The sequence below is a fragment of the Leucoraja erinacea genome, chromosome 1 (genome assembly GCF_028641065.1).
Source record: "Leucoraja erinacea ecotype New England chromosome 1, Leri_hhj_1, whole genome shotgun sequence".
Lineage (NCBI taxonomy): Eukaryota > Metazoa > Chordata > Chondrichthyes > Rajiformes > Rajidae > Leucoraja > Leucoraja erinaceus.
The window spans coordinates 90,491,937-90,508,064 of NC_073377.1; the positions used below are offsets into that span (position 1 = coordinate 90,491,937).

The 16,128-nt window shown below is 39.3% G+C and overlaps 1 protein-coding gene across 2 annotated transcripts in view; it reads right to left on the reverse strand.

Annotated features, from left to right (window-relative positions):
• The window catches only part of cpeb2 (cytoplasmic polyadenylation element binding protein 2), a 116,889-nt gene that overhangs the window by 19,862 nt on the left and 80,899 nt on the right, over positions 1–16,128 (reverse strand). Inside the window, exons 5-7 of one of the 2 annotated variants that reach the window (XM_055638827.1) lie at positions 14,697–14,720; positions 526–702; positions 332–421 (exon numbers count right to left, since the gene is read on the reverse strand). In XM_055638827.1, coding sequence (XP_055494802.1) covers positions 332–421; positions 526–702; positions 14,697–14,720 — 291 coding nt within the window. The remainder of the gene's footprint in view (positions 1–331; positions 422–525; positions 703–14,696; positions 14,721–16,128) is intronic. The other variant, XM_055638828.1, reaches the window with a different exon arrangement.

Sequence of the window (16,128 nt, forward strand, 5' to 3'; positions counted from 1 at the left end):
GCAGGAATGTTTTCTTCCCAAACCAATAAACCATTCAGTAAATATTTTAGTTCTGTATCTGTGCTTTATCCAATAACACTACACCCAACACTCAATTGGAAACCTCTCCATGATTTTAGTCACATTCCTAAAACACAACTTGTCTTTAGTAGATTAGGCCTTGCGTATAATGCCTCTTAATCAGGATACCAATGATTTTGGGCCCGACAGAAAAATAAAATGTAAAAAGGAGCCTGAAATAAGTCTGGGTAACATTGTTCTGGTCTCAAAATAACCATGTAGAATTCATCTATAGGCTAAAATCTCATTCATCATTGGATATTTGCCTTACCTTTTGGTGGAAAATAAGATTTGCTTTCAGCTTTATGGGGCCAGTCGACAACCAAAGGTCCAAAACGGCGAAAACTGGCTGTAATTTCATCTGGAAAAGCAGCATTTGATAATGTATACAATCTCTAGTTCAGAATTGAAGAAAGTTCTGAATTGAAGAAAGAACTCCATAAAAATTTCACATTTCAGCACTACCTTCATCAATATCTGGTGGAAGGCCACCAACAAATACTTTTCGGGAGTATCGTTCAATTCTTTCTCCATTCTGGTGAGATGAGCAGCAATTAACAGAATTCAAAACGCCAGGAACAGTCTGGTCACCATGTCCGTCATCAAGAAAACCATCTTCGATGGGGAACAATGAGGAACGGCCTGAAAAAAAAAAAAACTATTTTGAAAAAGAGTTCAAAAGGTCCAACTTCTTGAAACATTTTTTTCAATGCAAAAGATGACAACATTTAAAGCCTATGTAAAACTATAGACATGAACTTGTTTACAACAGTTTGACTTGCATATTACTCAAGTATTTCCCCAGCCTCTTCAAAGATGTATGCACAGAAATTCTGATACTAACTTTGAAGAAGTTTGGGTTTCAAGAAATATCTACGAATGGTTTATAATATCAATCCTAATTAAACCTATAACAGCTTGACTTTGTAACCCAGTGTATATTACCATGCATTGATAAAATGATGATGGAAGGCATTTATTTGATCACCCATAACACCGCAGTCTCTCTCTGCAGATGTACCCTGATCTGTAAAACCAGCATTATATTTTTTAGATTTCTGGTACATTAAATTTAAAATGATAGTGATTGCTTTTCCATTTTCGATAAGTTTGTTCACTTTGAGACAAAGACTAGGAAATACCTTACCATTTCTGTGTTGCGATAAAAGAACATTTGAAACACTTTGTTTGCAAGGATACATTTCTACTTTACACTTGGGAATTATAATTCCAAATAACTATTAAATCACACCATCAAAAGACCGAAGTGTGGTATATCGCACTAGTTACTTTAAAAAAGTTTACAATAAAAGATGTGTGGTTTATTCCGTGACCTTCAAACATGGATACATAGAAAATAGGTGCAAGAGTAGGCTATTCGGCCCTTCGAGCCTGCACCGCCATTCAATATGATCATGGCTGATCATCCAACTCAGTTTCCTGTACCTGTCTTCTCTCCATACCTCCTGATCCCTTTAGCCACAAGAGCCACATCCAAGTCCCTCTTAAATATAGCCAATGAGCTGGCCTCAACTACCTTCTGTGGCAGAGAATTCCACAGATTCACCACTCTCTGTGTGAAAAATGTTTGTCTCATTTCGGTCCTAAAAGACTTCCCACTTATCCTTAAACTGTGACCCCTTGTTCTGGACTTCCCCAACATCAGGAGCAATCTTCCTGCATCTAGCCTGTCCAACCCTTTAAGAATTTTGTAAGTTCTAATAAAATTCCCCCCTTAATCTTCTAAATTCTAGCGAGTACAAGCCGAGTCTATCCAGTCTTTCTTCATATGAAAGTCCTGTCTGGTGAACCTTCTCTGTGCTCCCTCTATGGTAAGAATGTATTTCATCAGATTAGGAGACCAAAACTGTACGCAATACTCCAGGTGTGGTCTCACCAAGACCCTGTACAACTGCAGTAGAACCTCCCTGCTCCTATACTCAAATCCTTTTGCTATGAATGCTAACATACCATTCGCCTTCTTCGCTGCCTGCTGCACCTGCATGCCTACTTTCAATGACTGCTGTACAATGACACCCAGGTCTCGTTGCATCTCCCCTTTTCCTAATTGGCCACCGTTCAGATAATAATCTACTTTCTTGTTTTTGCCACCAAAGTGGATACCTCACATTTATCCACACTATACTGCATTTGCCCCCTCACCCAACCTATCTAAGTCACCTTGCAGCCTCCTCACACAGCTAACACTGCCCCCCCCCAGCTTCGTGTCATCCGCAAACTTGGAGATCTTGCATTCAATTCCCTCGTCCAAATCGTTAATATATATTGTAAATAGCTGGGGTCCCAGCACTGAACCTTGCAGTACCCCACTAGTCACTGCTGCCATTCTGAAAATGACCCGTTTACTCCTACTCTTTGCTTCCTGTCTGCCAGCCAGTTCTCTATCCACATCAATACTGAACCCCCAATACCGTGTGCTTTAAGTTTGCATACTAATCTCTTATGTGGGACCTTGTCTAAAGCCTTCTGAAAATCCAGATATAACACATCCACTGGTTCTCCCTTATCCGCTTGACTAGTTACATCCTCGAAAAATTCTATAAGACATGATTTACCTTTCATAAATTCATGCTGACTTTGTCCAATGATTTCACCACTTTCCAAATGTGCTGCTATCCCATCTTTAATAACTGACTCTAGCATTTTTCCCCACTACCAATGTTAGACTAACTGGTCTGTAATTCCCGTTTTCTCTCTCCCTCCCTTTTTAAAAAGTGGGGTTACATTAGCTACCCTCTAACCCTCATGAACTACTCCAGAATCTAAAGCGTTTTGAAAAATGATCACTAATGCATCCACTATTTCTGGGGCTACTTCCTTAAGTACTCTGGGATGCAGCCCATCTGGCCCTGGGGATTTATCGGCCTTTAATCCATTCAATTTACCTAACACCACTTCCCGACTAACCTGGATTTCACTCAGTTCCTCCATCTCATTTGACCCCCGGTTCCCTGTTATTTCCGGCAGATTATTTATGTCTTCCTTAGTGAAGACAGAATCAAAGTAGATATTCAATTGGTCTGCCATGTCCTTGTTCCCTATGATCAATTCACCTGTTCTGTCTGTAGTAAATTAGTAGTAGATTAAAGTTTTAACTAATCTTTTTCTCTTCACATATCTATAAAAACTTTTGCAGTCAGTTTTTATGTTCCCTGCCAGTTTTCTTTCATAATTCATGATTCATTAGCAACTTCAACACAATTAGCTTGACACCATTTAGGCCAAAGATTCTGTTCTGTCCTAAAATTTAGTTTCTTCAACACTGCAGAATCTACAAAATACGAATGCAATTATTCATAAAGGCTTTTCTTCAGAACATGAACAGAAGCAAGAATAGGCAATTTGCTTGCTCTGCTGTAGGCTCATGACTGATCTTTTACTTCGGCAGTATTTTTCTTCACTAACCACATATCTAGAACGTTTCATCACAGTCTTAAATATACTTAGCAGCTGAGTCTTCAGTCCTTTTGGATAAAGAACTCCAACGATTTACAACAAATTTACTTTCACTCTTTGAACTTTATCTCTCAAACGCACAGCCTCTACTACCAACACAGAAAGGAAAATCTGAAGGCTGTGGTGTTCCTTTAAGCCCCACACCAGCATAACTTGGAAATATATCAACCGTTCTTTATCATCACTTTGACTGAACCCTGGATCCCCCTAACCACAGCTTTTGAGAGAATCTTCAGCAAATGCTCACTGTGATGGCTGACCACCATCTTCTCAATGGTAATTGTTGCTGGGAAAAAGTTGCTGCCTTTTTTTAGTAATGCCACATCCCCAAAAGTAATAAATGAAAAAAAAAAAACTTCTGAGAACCTAAGATTTTATATACTTATTTATTAAAATAAGTATTGTGCTTCTACTTTGAAATTTTTGCTGATTTGTTTAATTCATCTTTCAAATAATAACTATGTATCGATGCTCTTCAGCCATGTGCAATAACTATCAATGCAATTGATAGGAAAGAACTAAGCATATTAGGCTGGCAGACAGAATCAGATGCAGAATTAGCACTCAAGTGATCAGAACAGATGAATCAGAAGAGCAAGCTAACAAAACAGCCCATGAGAAACTGAAATTCTTATCCATCACTCATTCCACTTATAACAATATATTATCTGCATGTAATACATGAAGTTAATCATGTGTTGCACGCTTTATAAACTCTTAAAATATTAATCCATTTTACTTTGATTTTAAAAATGAATCACTTTTATTAGATTTTTTTATTTGCAAAGGAACTATCAATTTATGAACTGTGGAACTTAGTGTCATTTATAACGCCTTGTAAATCAAAGGTTTTCACCCTGTACTTAAGTTCTGCAATTTTGATTTAGAATTTAATTTCTAAAAGTACAAATGGCAAGTAAAGACAAAGTAGGCATTCAGACTAAAGCACATGAGAAACTGTACTGATGACATTGCAGAAACCGAAGAATATTGCTCTTTTCAATTTATAATGCAATGTCCAATTCTGGGGGTTGTTTCAGATAACAAGCACAAATATATTATTTTCATACATGAAGATTAGCAATGTGTGCACGCTTAAGTGCAAGTACATAACTTTTGTCCCAAATGAAAAAACAATCTCCAACCAATCACATTCTACATTCCCTGTGTGTGTTATTTTTGTGTAGCTATTAACCATTTCAGTCAAAAATACACAAGAGACTGCTGGAATCTGGAGCAAAAACCAAACTGCTGGAAGAACTTACCAGGGCAACCAGAATCTGTGGGGGAAAAAGAATTGTCGGGGTTTCAGACTGATCTCCATCAGGACATGAACTGAACACTGGAATTGCACTACTCAGTAACACAAGAGCAAGTGTGACAGTCTCCTCGAATGGCTCTCACCATACCTCACCAACATCAATTTTGAGCCCAAATCTGAAGTTATTCAGTACATGAAGAAACTGCCTGATGCAGAATCCATCTCACGGTCTGATATGGTTGCAACAAAAAAAAATTAAGGATATTATCATTCATCTTTCAATAATTCAAAATGACAGAAGCATTAATCGTGTTTGTGGAGAAGAATGTGTTTATTAAACACCCTATTCAAAGGACTCCATAACCATAGCTTGAAATTGTCCAAAGAGAACATGAGGCCTTGCAAGTAAAATCCAGGATACAGTAGAATTTGTTGCTTTAAATAGTGGTCCTATTTGTTGCAAATTTGCTCATGCAAATAGAAGGATGGGAGCGGAGCAATGTGGCGTGGCATTTTATTAAATATGTTATACTGTGAAATTACACTCTTGGGTAAACATGTTGAGTTTCAACAACTACATTTCACAAAGTACTCACTTTTCACTCTAGAAATTCCACGAGTGAAGTTTTAGTGATAAAGTAAAAAACAAGATCTATGCAAAAATAAACTGCTGGAAGAATTCAGTGGGTTGGGCAGCATTTATGAAGGGAGGTTGACATACACTGTTTTTAGGTCGACTCTTTTTTCAGCTGGATTCTAGGGAGGTGGTTGGCAAAAGCAGCTGGGAGGAAGAGGGCAGTTATGAGCTGGCAAGTGATGGGTGGATCCAGGTATGGAAGGGGTTCCAGCATTTGTACTCTTTTGTCTTTTTCTCTTACCATTTTCAACCGGTTACTCTCTCCACTCTTCTGTCCCCATCTGACACATCTGCTAATCTACCTGCCTTACTTGATCCATATTTCACTTACCAACACTTGCTCAACCGGTTCCCCTCCAAAATTTACCACCACTATACTCTATTAGGATGAAGAGTCTAAACCCAAAACAACACCTGCCCATTTCCTTCCACAGATGCTGGCTGACCTGCAGATTTTTTCCTGCAGTTAATTTTTTTTAAACAAATATAAGATGATTCTATCTGTTATCGAGAACGAAAATTGGAAGAGCAAATATGTAAGGAGATAGCAGATATTAGTAGTAAGCACAAGGTAGTCATTATGGGAGATTTCAACTTTCCACATGTAGACTGGGAAACACATTCTGTAAATGGGCTGGATGGTTTGGAGTTTGTAAAATGTGTGCAGGATAGTTTTTTGCAGCAATACATAGAGGTACCTACTAGAGGAGGGGCAGTGCTGGACCTCCTGTTAGGAAATGAGACGGGACAGGTAGCTGAGGTATGCATTGGGGAGCACTTCGGGTCCAGTGATCACAATACCATTAGTTTCAATATAATTATGGAGAAGGTCAGAACTGGACCTAGGGTTGAGATTTTTGATTGGAGAAAGGCTAACTTTAATGAGATGCGAGATGATTTAAAAGGAGTGAACTGGGACATTTTGTTTTATGGGAAAGATGTAGAAGAGAAATGGAGGACATTTAAAGGGGAAATTTTAAGAGTACAGAATCTTTATGTTCGTGTTCGGTTGAAAGGAAACAGTAAAAATTGGAAAGATCCCTGGTTTTCAAGGGAAATTGGACATCTTGTTCGGAAAAAGAAGGAGATCTACAATAATTATAGGCAGCATGAAGTAAATGAGGTGCTTGTGGAGTATAAGGAATGTAAAAAGAATCTTAAGAAAGAAATTAGAAAAGCTAAAAGAAGATATGAGGTTGCTTTGGCAAGTAAGGTGAAAGTAAATCCAAAGGGTTTCTACAGCTACATTAATAGCAAAAGGATAACGAGGAATAAAATTGGTCCATTGGAGAGACAGAGTGGACAGCTATCTGCAGAGCCAAAAGAGATGGGGGAGATATTGAACAATTTATTTTCTTCGGTATTCACCAAGGAGAAGGATATTGAATTATGTGAGGTAAGGGAAACGAGTAGAGTAGCTATGGATACTATGAGTTTCAAAGTAAAAGAAGTACTGACACTTTTGAAAAATATAAAAGTGGATAAGTTTCCAGGAACTGACAGGATATTCCCTAGGACATTGAGGGAAGTTAGTGTAGAAATAGCCGGGGCTATGACAGAAATATTTCAAATGTCATTAGAAACGGGAATAGTCCCCGAGGATTGGCGTACTGCGCATGTTGTTCCAGTGTTTAAAAAGGGTTCTAAGAGTAAACCTAGCAATTATAGACCTGTTAGTTTGACTTCAGTGGTGGGCAAATTAATGGAAAAGATACTTAGAGATAATATATATAAGCATCTGGATAAACAGGGTCTGATTAGGAACAGTCAACATAGATTTGTGCCTGGAAGGTCATGTTTGACTAATCTTCTTGAATTTTTTGAAGAGGTTACTAGGGAAATTGACGAGGGTAAAGCAGTGGATGTTGTCTATATGGACTTTAGTAAGGCCTTTGACAAGGTTCCTCATGGAAGGTTGGTTAAGAAGGTTAAACTGTTGGGTATAAATGCAGGAATAGCAAGATGGATTCAACAGTGGCTGAATGGGAGAAGCCAGAGGGTAATGGTGGATGGCTGTTTGTCGGGTTGGAGGCAGGTGACTAGTGGGGTGCCTCAAGGATCTGTGTTGGGTCCTTTGTTGTTTGTCATGTACATCAATGATCTGGATGAAGGGGTGGTAAATTGGATTAGTAAGTATGCAGATGATACCAAGGTAGGTGGTGTTGTGGATAATGAAGAGGATTTCCAAAGTCTACAGTGATTTAGACCATTTGGAAGAATGGGCTGAAAGATGGCAGATGGAGTTTAATGCTGATAAATGTGAGGTGCTACACCTTGGCAGGACAAATCAAAATAGGACGTACATGGTAAATGGTAGGGAATTGAAGAATATAGTTGAACAGAGGGATCTGGGAATAACCGTGCATAGTTCCTTGAAGGTGGAATCTCATATAGATAGGGTGGTAAAGAAAGCTTTTGGTATGCTAGCCTTTATAAATCAGAGCATTGAGTATAGAAGCTGGGATGTAATGTTAAAATTGTACAAGGCATTGGTGAGACCAAATCTGGAGTATGGTGTACAATTTTGGTCGCCCAATTATAGGATGTCAACAAAATAGAGAGAGTACAGAGGAGATTTACTAGAATGTTGCCTGGGTTTCAACAACTAAGTTACAGAGATAGGTTGAATAAGTTAGGTCTTTATTCTCTGGAGCGCAGAAGGTTAAGGGGGGGGACTTGATAGAGGTCTTTAAAATGATGAGAAGGATAGCCAGAGTTGATGTGGACAAGCTTTTCCCTTTGAGAATAGGGAAGATTCAAACAAGAGGACATGACTTCAGAATTAAGGGACAGAAGTTTAGGGGTAACATGAGGGGGAACCTCTTTACTCAGAGAGTGGTAGCGGTGTGGAATGAGCTTCCAGTGGAAGTGGTGGCGGCAGGTTCGTTGGTATCATTTAAAAATAAATTGGATAGGCATATGGATGAGAAGGGAATGGAGGGTTATGGTATGAGTGCAGGCAGGAGGGACTAAGGGAAAAAAAGGTGTTCGGCACGGACTTGTAGGGCCGAGATGGCCTGTTTCCGTGCTGTAATTGTTATATGGTTATATCATTTAATTATGCAAATATTAGATAGAAAGCCTTTGATAACTTGATCAAAACAAAAAAGTGGGAGTTTTTTACACGGGTGGGTCAATACAAATGTTATAAATTACTGTGCTTCTTTCATTTCCATAAAATGTGTCATATTCTGGGATGTGTGGCTTATTTGTCAAATGGCTATAAAAACAATGACTAATTATTAAATTATATAAAAAAATGAAAACACACGGTTAGCTTGGAATGCAATGAAATCTGTTTAAAAGAAATGGCCTACTAGCCTTAGAGAATAAAACTGAACTTTCCTGGCAACCCTTAATAGTAGAAATACACATTAGCTTTATCTAGGAAAACATTCACTCATCCTTTGCTCCATAGGAACTAAAACATATCTATATTTGCTAGAGCAGTTTTCATATTTTACTTAAGGGGAAAGAGGAAGTTCATTCTTCAAATAGAACTTATTTAGCTTCACTCAAATTACAGAAAGAATGTTATTAAGACACAAGTTTACTGATCCATCTGGTTAGCACAAAACACAGGAAGTGCATTTCTCTATAAATAAAATTAACATGGATCTGCTTTTATAAATAAACCCTTCATAACAGCATGGTTTCAAATGCATAATTCAAACTTCCTATAAAATTAGACGGCTGTGATGAATCCTTGTATTATATAATTTCTTCAAAAAATTTATATTGGGAGGTCAATTCTTAAATTGTTTCTTTTTATGACAACTAAAATAACAGTAATTGGGTGCATGCAGATCATTAAAAATGCTCATAAGGTAGAACACCACAATAAATCCATTGGTTTGGCTTTTAAATCCTGACAACAAACTGCATTTTAAAAAAATGCATCTTTCGACTTGAAACCAATCACCTGTAATCATTAATGTTGGCACACCTCTGGGACAGATCTGTCAGGCAACATTAAATTATTGTGGAGGAGGAGCCATCTTGGGGAAACGGCTGCTAACTAGCAGCCGTCCGTTTAAATCACTTTTTTTTTTTGAAGTTTTTAGTAAGTCCTGTGCTTCGTCCGTTGGAGAAATTGACTTTTTAATGTGGGGGGAAGGGGGTAATTATACTTCTAGGTCCCTACCTGGTCGCTGAGGCAGCTTTTTCTCCGGGCTGCCCCGTCGACCCGTCCTCGTGGCCTACCAGCGGGCGTGGAGCGCAGTTTCCTGGCGGGGACCGCCCAGCACCTTGGCTTCGGTGGCGGCACAGTGCTGGAGCGCTATCGTGGAGCGGAGCGGGCGATGCCTTGCCTGGGTCACCGTGCTGGATCAACGCACTGGAGCTCCGGTGAGCTGTGACCGCCGAGATCAACACCTCCGGGCTGCGGGTCTGCAGAGCGTAACGGGCGGCGCCGACTCTAACATCGGGAGCCTGGGAGCTCCAACCCGGCGCGGCCTTGTCGGCTTCGGAAGCCGCGGTCCCCAGCTAGGAAGCGGCCGTTCCAGGTGGCTCAGCAGCTGAGAGGACTCTCCCGACGCCGGGGCAACACCACCCGGCCAGAACGGCCAGGAACATCAGGCCTCCGTAGAGAGGCCTGACTTTGGGTGAACTGGGGATGGGGACTGGACATTGTGCCTTCCCCCACAGTGGTAACCACTGTGGGGGGATGATTTTTTCCTGTGTGTAAGTTAATATGTTAGTCTGTGTCCAAGATGGCTGTCGAAAGGGAGAGTGGACACTGGCGCGCTTTAGCTGCCGCTGCTCTCTCTTCACATTGTGTTTTTGATTTTTCTGTCTTTGGAGCGATTTCTGTCTTTAATTTGTGTATTGGTGATGGTGCTGGTGGTCAGGTGGTACCCGACAGTGGAAGCGAGGTAGTATGCACCTTCTGCCGCTTACATAAAGTTTCTACATGTTTATGATGCATTCTCAATATTGTTCGATTGAAAGATATTGCATGGAAACTGGTCCTTCACCCAACCATTTCCAAGCTGACCATCGATTACACATTTGCACTAGTTCTATGTTATTCCACTCTTGCATGCACTCCTTACACACTAGGGGCAATTTACAGAGGCTAATTAACCTACAAACCCACACGTGGGAAGAAAATAATGGCCAAAGCAAACCCATGCAAAGTTCATACCAATCAAGGTCTTGTTCTTGGTTCTTGGTCCTCCAAAATATTCCAAATGGAATTTAAACTGGAGGTAGTTAAGGGAGAGCTTAAGCCAGAAAGGGTTATTGGGAAAAAAGAGCTACTTTAAATTTAGTTGCAGCTCGTTGGGTAACTATAGTTGGGTGGAGACTATTCCATGCTTTAGGTCAGGATTGATCCAGAGTCTCTGGCGCAGTGAGACAAGCTGTGCCACTGCAAGCTGTGCCACTGTGCTGCCCATATTATCCAGAGTTCCTTCTCCACTTTAAGAAGTCAAGGGCTAGTAGCTCATAATATCTGGCATGGATCTTGACATTTATGAGTTTTGCATCAGGCATGGAAAAAGCTTGGCTTGCCCAACAGACTAACTGAATACAATGAGAGAGTCAATGCAGGACACGGAAGTCTTGGAGAGGTCTCTTGACACTGGTTCTTCATGTCCTAATGAATTTGAAGGATTTTGCCAAGCCACCTTTGTCTTTTTAGTGTCTTGCTGCAGACAGATTAAATGTTAGAAACATACATGAGAGCAGTAATCCCTGTTACTTGGCAGACCATGTGTTTTGTACCAGATCATTGGTTTTGATGTCCAACAACCCTTTTGCTCAATCAACCAAAGGATGTGATATGATCAAAATAACTTTTAGGTGCAAAAATAGACTCTTTTACCCCGAGGTTAGGGAGGCAAAAAGTAAAAGCCAGCAGGCATTGTAGAAACCACGTGGATATTCAAGGACACAACTAGGTCAGGTGTGGTGTCTCCCTTAGCCTATATGCATAAACTGGTCACATTAGCAAGTCATTTCATTGGACAAAGTCAGCATGGATTTACGAAAGGTAAATCATGTCTGACGAATCTTATAGAATTTTTCGAGGATGTAACTAGTAGCGTGGATAGGGGAGAACCAGTGGATGTGGTGTATCTGGACTTCCAGAAGGCTTTCGACAAGTTCCCACATAAGAGATTAGTATACAAACTTAAAGCACATGGCATTGGGGGTTCAGTATTGATGTGGATAGAGAACTGGCTGGCAAACAGGAAGCAAAGAGTAGGAGTAAACGGGTCCTTTTCACAATGGCAGGCAGTGACTAGTGGGGTACCGCAAGGCTCAGTACTGGGACCCCAGCTATTTACAATATATATTAATGATCTGGATGAGGGAATTGAAGGCAATATCTCCAAGTTTGCGGATGACACTAAGCTGGGGGGCAGTGTTAGGTGTGAGGAGGATGCTAGGAGACTGCAAGGTGACTTGGATAGGCTGGGTGAGTGGGCAAATGTTTGGCAGATGCAGTTTAATGTGGATAAATGTGAGGTTATCCATTTTGGTGGCAAAAACGGGAAAGCAGATTATTATCTAAACGGTGGCCGATTGGGAAACGGGGAGATGCAGCGAGACCTGGGTGTCATGGTACACCAGTCATTGAAGGTAGGCATGCAGGTGCAGCAGGCAGTAAAGAAAGCGAATGGTATGTTGGCCTTCATAGCAAGAGGATTTGAGTATAGGAGCAGGGAGGTTCTACTGCAGTTGTATAGGGTCTTGGTGAGACCACACCTGGAGTATTGCGTGCAGTTTTGGTCTCCAAATCTGAGGAAGGACATTATTGCCATAGAGGGAGTGCAGAGAAGGTTCACCAGACTGATTCCTGGGATGTCAGGACTGTCTTATGAAGAAAGACTGGATAGACTTGGTTTATACTCTCTAGAGTTTAGGAGATTGAGAGGGGATCTTATAGAAACTTACAAAATTCTTAAGGGGTTGGACAGGCTAGATGCAGGAAGATTGTTTCCGATGTTGGGGAAGTCCAGGACAAGGGGTCACAGCTTAAGGATAAGGGGGAAATCCTTTAAAACCGAGATGAGGAGAACTTTTTTCACACAGAGAGTGGTGAATCTCTGGAACTCTCTGCCACAGAGGGTAGTTGAGGCCAGTTCATTGGCTATATTTAAGAGGGAGTTAGTTGTGGCCAAGGGGATCAGGGTATGGAGAAAAGGCAGGTACGGGATACTGAGTTGGATGATCAGCCATGATCATATTGAATGGCGGTGCAGGCTCGAAGGGCCGAATGGCCTACTCCTGCACCTAATTTCTATGTTTCTATGTTTCTATTTGTAAGGTGCCTGATCATGGCAACATATAACTACAGCAAAGGTGAGACCCTTCTGAGAGCGAATTAGGGTTAAAGGTAACACAATCCTATGCCCTATTTGTTATGTTCTTGAAAATTAGGAAACAAAGATGTTTTTGAAATAAAGAAGCTTGAGCATAACAAAACCTTTTTCATTGAATTGCATGGGTTCTGAATGTGGTCAACTGAAGAATTCACTGAAGGAAAAAAAGCAATTCAGTAGCTATTAGCTGACTTGTTAGTGCAGGCTAAATGCATCTCTAAATAAGAACTGAATGGGATGAAAACATTAGTAAACCATTAAATAAAATCACAACTGATCTTGTGTCTTGGTGTTATTTTCCTGCATTCGTCAATTTCCTTTAAATATAGTATCTAACATATATTAAAAGTTTCAGACTGTTTAAAACAGTTATCTTCAGCCAAATCATTAGTTTCTTTAGTTCATTCAATCAGGGGATCAGAAAATTGAGGAAGAGAAAGGGAAAGTCAGTCCTACTCTATCCAATGACACTTGATATGTAAAGAAACCTGTAGCTGTCCCATACTGTATGGAGAAGATGATATAACAGTAGATATTAGCAAGCTTCAAAAAATTAAGGAATAAATGAACTGTAAGAATTATTTCAGATAAATTATTGAACAAGTTTTCAGGTTTAAGTATCAAAATTAATAGATCAGAATATTATGTTGCTACTACATTCATAAAACGTTAATTATTAACATAAAGAATCCAAGCCAAGCCAATTTTGAAAAATTGCATACAATTAGCATTTCTTAAACCATAATCACCAACTACTTTTTGTTGTGTTGTTCAGCCATACAATTATGCTGTTACAGTGGAAGATCTCCAGTCCAAATACATCCAAAATCCAAATGCATTCAGGATTCCCACCAAAATGTATTATGGACACCTGATCGTGTATTTTCAAACACTGCCATTTTCAAAGCAAGGCACTTGTGTATTTGCTTCCAGGAAATAGCCAAGTGATGCCATGGGAAGGCATGTTATATTTATAATGATGAAGAGCATTTTAATCATACAAAAAGTAAATAGGCATTAAGCATAACTTTATAGAATCTGGTGTTGGGAACTAAAACTGCATATGATATTACGTTTCATGGAAAGCTATTTAAGTTTTATGTTAGAATGATTCAATGGGGCACTGCTACACAAAACTAAATGATCTGATTGCAATAAGCTTGTTTATAGGCAGCTTAAGCAACTTTGTCCCTGTTCATGGGACTGGAACATAGGAAAGGACTGATTTCATCAGAAAGTGCAATTTAAAGATCTTTTCGAGTTCGTGTACACGGCAGTAAAACGCAAGTTGTGAGATAGCATACATATTCTAAGGAACATGCTTAAAGGAAGACAAATAGTATCTGGCATGAAAAAAAATAAAGACAGCAACTATTTGTGTATGTACATAAATGGCTGACATAGAGGTGCAAACGGCTGGTGATATGGAGAGTGGTCATCCTCAAGTATTGAAGAGGGTGAATATGGTGTCAGTTCTTTAGAGATAATAACAAATGGGTGCAATAGTTTGATAACTACATTGTGAAGATGATAGTGAGACACGGAAAAATTGGACCCGTGGTCTGTCAGATGAAGGGATTGAATTTGTGGTTTTGATCCAACTGAAAGCAACTAATGACAATTGTAGTGGTGGGCAATCTCAAGAGAAAATCAACATGGAATCTGAGATGAAGTTGGGAGATCAGAGCATAGGATTTAGGGGGAAGAGGTTCAGCTCTTGAAGCAAGATTATGAATATTTACTGCATTCAATAGAGATTAGTCAAGGTGTGGAGATCTTCAACTGTAGTTATTTTCTCTGTAACTGAAATCCATAAAATCATCCATCTATCATTCAATTAATTGTCAAAAAGAACTAATAATTTATCATCCAATAGTACAGAATAATTTAAAAGATACAATCTAGTCAGCACTAAAAACCAAATGTTTACCTCGTCTTCTCCCATAACTTCTTGCTGCATGCAAACAAAGGATAAATAGAATTTGTATCAAATGTCAATGTGGACTTAAAGTTCATAGAATGTAAGCCAAGTAAAATTCAAAACCTTTACAATAAAGTTGCTGAGACAGCTTAATGAATCTGCATCCTTGTACATGATGATAGCAATTTTCAAAATCTAAAACATTCATGTTTTCTTCATACAGAAGGCAAAATAAGGATCTGCGTTGTTAATTCATAACTGTGAATAAAATTTGAGATCAAACTCTGCACCCAAGAATACAAATTTATTACAGAACAAATATTAAACGTATCAGCAGGTTTACTACATTTAAATTGTACTGCTTCAGATTACATACTTACTTGACAATATGCCATTTATATGCAAACAAATTACTATTAAATGAACTGATTTTATACAATTCAGTATCAGCACAATGTTCATAGAAGTTCATAGAAGGTTAAAGTTTGATGAATTGTTAAGGCATTTCAAATGGGGAGAAGACTCAATGACACTTTAGAGAGTTCTTAACATGACAGTGTGGGACAGGGGAGCTCTGTACCTGCAGAAAGCGGGTTTAACATTGAAATAATCCAATTAGACTGGCTGGCTTCAACCTTGCATTCTCTTTTTAACTACGGGAAGCTGGAGTTCCACAGTTAGCTGAAAGGAAGCACGAATAGCTGAATTCAAAGCTAGCATCTTTTCAATACTGTTTATGCCCTATAGGAGGAACAAGAGAATCTCCACCAGGCTCAATAACACATTCAACAATGACTACCCTTCCACTTCCATCACAATCCGTTTCAGTTTGCATCCACAACCATCACCATCTGCTCCTCACAACAACAACCATTATCCTCTCACTGTGGACATGTCACACTCAGTCTCCACTCACCCCAGATCCCGAATCCTTCACAATTCCCTTCACCAAATAAATGCCATATACTTCTATATATTTGTATATTTGTATATATTCTATATACTGCTAAAATAAACTTAAAGCAGAACTTTGGGAAGCCCTTTATCCAGATTTCCACATCTCTGAACAATGCATCCATTACTCTAATCACACTCAATTTCTCACAGTCAAAGTCTAGCCCTTTCTTATAATTAATGTTAAATGTTTTTCAAACATTTTGTTTAAGATTTAAAAAAAATCCATAAAAGCTGCCTTAGGGGAAAATATGTCATTTTAAGGCAAAACCCTGCTTGTCATAAACATTTGTAATTAATCCTTTCTTTTTACTTAGACTAAATTTTGCCCTACTTCCTCCCCACCTGGTCTGGTATCAAGGTTCAGCTCCTTCCCCCCTCCTGTATGGTATCTGTTTCTGCTGCTTGATACAATTCTTAATGTTAAATAATTTCCAAATTATATCCAAGGTAGTAAACCAATTTCCGTGTGTTACTTCAGATTCAG